Source organism: Lygodium microphyllum, chromosome 6 (genome assembly GCF_053477565.2).
Source record: "Lygodium microphyllum isolate KBCC chromosome 6, Lygodium_microphyllum_v1.1.10, whole genome shotgun sequence".
Classification (NCBI taxonomy): domain Eukaryota; kingdom Viridiplantae; phylum Streptophyta; class Polypodiopsida; order Schizaeales; family Lygodiaceae; genus Lygodium; species Lygodium microphyllum.
Window position 1 is genome coordinate 51472587 of NC_141140.1, and position 6219 is coordinate 51478805.

The following is a 6219-nucleotide window of genomic DNA, read 5'->3' on the forward strand; positions in this document are numbered from 1 at the left end:
AAATTTGGAGCTTCAAAGAGGTACCTATGGTGCATCTCCTTTAAGATATAAAAAAGAAAAAAGAGTATTAAGAGATTCCATACCCTAACTACTAAGTCATTTATGAGCACAAGATATTAGGTAATTATGACACCACTACATGTATAAATCCAACTTGGAGAGAGAGAGAGAGAGAGAGAGAGAGAGAGAGAGAGAGAGTGTGTGTGTGTGTGTGTGTGTGTGTGTGTGTGTTCAAGTGAGTTTTTTTTTTTCCTTTTTTCCTCTTCTACATTTTTTCTTCTTCTACCCATAGTAGCTGCTCGAGAATTTTGGAGCTTCAAAGTGGTAGCTTTAGTAAATTTCTAATAAGAGATAGAAAATAAAAAAGAATATTAAGAGATACCATACCCAACAACTAAGTCCATATGAGCAAAAGCCATTAGGTAATTGTGACACCACTGCCTAGATATCCAACTTGGGGAGAGAGAGAGAGAGAGAGAGAGAGAGTGTGTGTGTGTGTGTGTGTGTAAGTTCAAGTGAGAATCTTTTCTTTTTCTTTTTCTTTTTCACTCTTTTGCTTTTTCCTAGCTTGAGAAAAATTTCGAGCTTCAAAGTGATAACCTTGGTGTATTTCTTTTATGAGATAAAAAAGATAAATAGTCATATATTCAAGTGTATATATGGACACAAACAATATATCCAACAATATATTCAAAGCATTCATCTGTACAACACAAGCACAAACCACCACTTGCACTTGCATGTGCATATGCACACACAAATCATGTAGTAAGTTGTCAAACTAAACACAAATAATGTAACCGAATGGAGCAAATTCTAAAGGGTCTTGTACATGCCTTATAATGATGGAATAAGTTGTCAACCTAAACACTTATAATGTAGCCCAATAGAGTAACTTCTAAAGGGCCTTACGCATACCTTACCGTATAAACTTTCTATTAAAGATTTAATATTGATTTAAAAATGTGTGCTTTAATTTCATGTTAGCTTTTGAATCTTTATTTCAAATACATTTTATCCAAGTCATTTTAGAGCTTTAATGCATCCTCATGCGAATTTATAGTTGTGTAGTCAAATAACACTAAGCCTTTGAACCTAACCACTTCTCCTATATTGGTGGGCCCATGTGATTACATCACATACCTTTGTCTTTTGTAGAAACTAAATAATAAACATGAAAATAACCCAATGATAATAACTTGAAAACATGCTAATACTAAAACATAACTTTGAAAGAAATTTACAACACTTTCGATCCACCCATTAATTTAGTAATCAACACACGATCTAGAGGGAAACCTTATAGTAGGCAAGCTATTGGGCATACACATAAAACGTAACAATATGACTTAGCTTACCACACCCAACTTGAAGTCAATACGAAATCATTTCCACAAAACCTTAAATTTTTTATGAATATCTCCTCTAAATTAACAGGGTCACTAGGTGCTTGGAGACATGAGGAGTTAATAAAGCATATACATGTCTTTATTCACATTTGAGCATAGATTGCCTAAATCTTTGGGGGTTATCTTGACACCCTAACAATATGTTAGTAGTAAGGCAACCAAAGTTTGCCAAATAAACATTGCAACATGAGACAAATACAATCCATCTTTCAATCCATAAATCACATTTGGATAACTAATTAAATGAAATGTGGCACATCTATAAATAAATATCATATAACATGTATGAATGATGAGATGGATGTACTTTGCTAAGTGATCCCTTTTGGGAGCTCTCATGAACAATGATATCATGGCTTCCACTCTAGGTAGTTACAAAGCTTGAACACATTGTTGTTGGATGTTAATGTTTGAAAGACCCAAGGGTACAAGCAATAATTATATACATTTAGAGGACAGTGAAGATGATTAATCCATAGGGGTGAGCTAGAATTCCCAATCCAACAACAATCACACTTGCCAATAAGTAGATAGCACAGTAACAATTTGACAGTCCACTCAATGGAGCCCTTACAATTCAAAATTTGAAAAAAAATTAATAACATGTGTCATGGGAAGTTCTTCAACTTCATGGTTTATCTTGCATGTAGCTGTGAACACTCCATGGGTGCAAAACCAACTTGAGAGTTGCTAACATCGAACTCCACAATATAATTTTGTTGTATAAGGTTCCCCAAAACAGAAAAGCCCACCGGTGACTCTACACCTTGAAAGCCCAAACATCGCAATCCATCTTGGGAAACTTCAATAAAGTAGTTGGTAGAAGGGGGCAACAAGCGAGCACTCCCACGTAGAAGAATTTCAAGCTTTGGGAGCATAAGTTGAGAGGGCGGGATACCAGAGGCATTGAAGCAAAGGTCAAATGTTAGGACGGGATCCACTTTCGGGTATGCCAAAGCATCTGAGAGTGCTTGGAGGAGTAGTGTGTATGCAGGCTCAACAAAGAAGGTGAGGGTGGTGCCAGAGTCGAGGACAGTCCCACCATTACCAACCGGGTCAATATCCCAAACATAGGGGGGGATGGGGACAACCTGTTTAGTAATGGAATATGTTAGGTTTGATTTAACTACATAATTCTACTCATTAGTAAAAATGAATGCATGTCAATTTGTAAGATCCAACAGACAATCATAACATCCAACAAATACAAGGTGAAGGGAAAATAACTCAATTCATACAATAAACTAGAGTCTAAAAGCATTATGACATTGTTTTGGTAACTAAACATTTAACACATCATAGAATTACTTTATTGTTGTGATGAAAAATACCCAATTGAACAAACAAACATTGCAAGTCCTTGAAATGCAAACAATAGCATTGGTCTCTACAATCTATTTATTGGTAAAACCACAATGGGCAATGCACAAAAAATAATAATTGTCTCTACAATCTAATTATTAGCAAAAGCACAATGGGCAATGAATAACACTAGGAGACAAAAAGCAACACCCCTAGATGGTATTAACAATGCTTGGAGTAGGTTACCTAGAGTGTGCCTCTAGCAAGTCAACAAAATCTAGAAGCTAGGATATGCTGAGGTTATCGGCTTGTATGCATGACTTCTCGCTAAAGCCACTTCACCTCCACATGCAAATCACTAACTTATGAACATTGCTTCTAAGTGACAAAAGAAAACACACTGAGTAGGAGAGAAAAATACTTAAACAAGGGGAGACATTGCAACAAGGCACAAAAGAGAATTTATTTTCCATTTATCTAATACTATGTGGGTAAAACTTCAACTTGTTAACAAAGTACCTCCTCTATTTTTGAATGTATTCTTGAAGGTGTTACATTAACTCCTACGAGTTCTAATAGTGAGATTGACACAATCGAAATTGTTGATCCATGCAAAGGATTACTTGATCGTGTGGACTTTTGGAAGTACACTAGTAATTATGCAAGGGGTTCACACACCCTAATGAATTTGATCACTTCCACTACTTCCAAGTGCTTCAACTACTTCCAAGTGGAAGTAAGTGTTTATGGAAGGAACAAACACAAACACACATGCATGCATGCACAAGGGTGCATATACATGTACAAATTGTAAATACGAGCGTGTGTGTGTGTGTGTGTGTGTGTGTGGAGCATTGCTCATCCCTCTCTCTCTCTCTCTCTCTCTCTCTCTCTCTCTCTCTCTCATTGCCATGAATAGTGCTGGACAATAAGTTGATGTAATTCAATTGCTCTGCCTAGAAGTGCACAACAAACATTGTCATGACGGGGTGCCATAATCCATTAGTTAATTAATAGGCGATGAACAACTAAGAAGACCGCGCACTAAGCCACAGTTATAGTCCGGCCCCAATAAAGAACTAGAAAACAACGGTAAGCCCGCCGACGATCAAAAACCGACAGGGGCAGGCAGGCCTACTCCCCAACCTACGACGGATGCGGAAATGCTGAATTGGAAGGAAGAGCCCAAAACCAAATAAACAACTGAATAAAAGAAAAGGGGTGATTAAAGGTGGCGATGGGGGTTACCTGACCATTGACACTGATTTGCTCGACTTGGATGTAGTAGAAGCTCTGGCCGAAGGCGTTGTCAAGCAGGGGGGTGAACTGGGGGGGCATGGCGGAGGGAAGAAGGGCCAGCTCTCCGAAGAGGAGGAGACTGTCGAGGCCGGGGCTGTGGAAGAAGTCGACCAGGCAGTAGGAGAATTTGGAGGTGCCGGCTATGGCGGCCACCTGAGAGGGGAAGGAGATGGGGCCCCTGCCCAGCCCCAACACACCTGACGAGCCCACGAAACTCTGCCCTGTGTTGCGCAGGCCGCACCCGAAGGACACATTGGGCAGCCTCACTGATGATGATGGTGATGACCCATTCAGAGAGACCGTCTCCTTTGAGAAGATTCCCTGTGTCTCTGACGAGTCCGCGTATGGGTAATCGTACCTGCACCTGCTCGGGATCCTGAAATTGCAGGAGAAGTGCGCCGGCGGCGGCACCAGCACACACTCCTGTGACAGGCATGGTATCGCCTCGTACGTCGACGACGCCCTCGCGACGAACGTCCCCGGCGGCGCCGGCGCCGCCGCCGCCCGCTGCACCGGCCCCGCCCCTGCCGAGCCCCGGTTGTACGTGCAGCTCCGCCGGCAGTTCGAGCATTGCACCCACACCAAATCGCTCCCTGTGTCTGCTATCAGCATGAAGCTTTGTGGGGGTGTGCCTATATTGAACTCCACGAAGTATTGCCCTGCGCCTGCCGATTCCCCTGAGCTTATCCTTGTCTCGAGTGTCTTCTCAGAGGAAATAGAAGAAGGAGACATGGAAGAAGATGAGGCTCGTGATGGTGGTGCCATTGTTGGTGATGAAGTAGAAGATGAAGTTGATGATGTTGATGATGATAGTAATGGTGAAGAAGAAGAAGAAGAAGAAGATAATGAAGGTGATAATGATGACCCTCTTGACCATTCTATCCTCTTTGCAAAATGTGCCAAGCGAGCCATATCCCCATTCCTTGCTTCTCTCAGCTCTTCTTCCCTGCTTGCATACTTCTTCCACTTAGGGGAGCGAGGTGAGCTCCTGTGTACCATAGCCAAGCTGAGGCTGAGGTTGCCCTTCCCTGCAGCACCACCCTCTTCCTCCTCTTCTCGCTCCTTGGCTCCACCTCTTGGACAATGCAGGAGCAAAAACACTAAGACCAGCAGCCCCCAGACCCTTAAGTTCATCTTCCCTCGGTTGGAGATGGAGGTACCCACACACAGAGAGAGAGAGAGAGAGAGATGTGCGTGTCTACAGCACACTACAAACACGACACTGCAACCGAGGAGACACTTGATTATGATCTCACCCACCAAACCTTGTAACCTTAATTCCACTACTCTTCTCTACAAGATTGCAACCTTGTGAAGTTGTGACTTCTCCTAGCCTTTTATGGGATAAGTCTACAAGTCCTCTCTTTTCAGCAATTCTAAATTCGTCCATTTGTTTTAGGTCTTATATCCCAACACTACAAAAGTTTTGTCTAAGGTTTTACCTCCAAACACACAAAAGTGGTATTTTCCTTGTTGCCCCTTCATCCCATAACTATTGCCCTTTCTTAATGAACCTTGATGGCTACTTAACATCATGCAACATCCCATCACTATTGCCCTTTCTCAATGAACCTTGATGGCTACTTAACATCATGCAACATCCCATGTTTCTCATGCCTCATTCAACCTAGACATTCTTGTTCTAGCTCAATCTCCAAGGCTTATTAAGTAATTACAATGCCCTAGGTTAAAGTGGCCAATCATGTCAAGGGTTACCTTCTACACAAAGGTCGCTAGTGAGAAGAATGACCAAATCACATTGTTGATACGGCTCAAGAAGTTAAATTTTGAACCAAAAAAAGTTTCAACATGATGATGGGCCATCTAAAGCCTCATAGGTAGGTACTAGAAATCAAGTGAGAGGTTCCCCTTTAATGGCCTCTTTACCTTGATTAGTCTCCCTTGTCTCATGTGACAATGGTCTACCTATTAAAGCAACTAGAATTTACATAATATCATGCACACTTTGCCAAGCAAAGTATGAGATATCATCTTCACCCTATTGTGCAAGAATTTGCCTACAAGACAAGAAGGATATCCTTCTCGACCTTCTTATGGGTGGATGGATGAAGGTGGCCTCCCATAAACAAATGCACAAGTTGACATCTCCACAATTTCTCTTTCTTATTGACTTGTGAGAAGACAAACTTCCTTGATACAAACCACATGAGGTGGTCTCAAGAGGGATTCTTGTTGAAAGTGAGAAGCC

The 6219-nt window shown here is 41.4% G+C and overlaps 1 protein-coding gene across 1 annotated transcript; it reads right to left on the reverse strand.

Moving 5' to 3' along the window:
* Positions 1-1671: 1671 nt before the first annotated feature.
* LOC148034548 (aspartic proteinase nepenthesin-1-like) lies at positions 1672-5363 on the reverse strand. The gene is made up of 2 exons (XM_087679485.1): positions 3960-5363; positions 1672-2500 (listed from the first exon to the last, which is right to left on the reverse strand). The coding sequence occupies exons 1-2, from the start codon at positions 5142-5144 to the stop codon at positions 2045-2047; spliced, it is 1641 nt and encodes a 546-aa protein (XP_087535611.1). The 5' UTR covers positions 5145-5363; the 3' UTR covers positions 1672-2044.
* Between the last annotated feature and the right edge of the window lie 856 nt (positions 5364-6219).

Excerpts from the sequence above, each read along its gene's own strand:
- LOC148034548 (XM_087679485.1), bottom strand. The coding sequence starts at position 5,144 with ATGAACTTAAGGGTCTGGGGGCTGCTGGTCTTAGTGTTTTTGCTCCTG. Across the intron at positions 2,501-3,959 it reads AAATCAGTGTCAATGGTCAG|GTTGTCCCCATCCCCCCCTA; the intron begins GTAACCCCCATC and ends ATTACTAAACAG.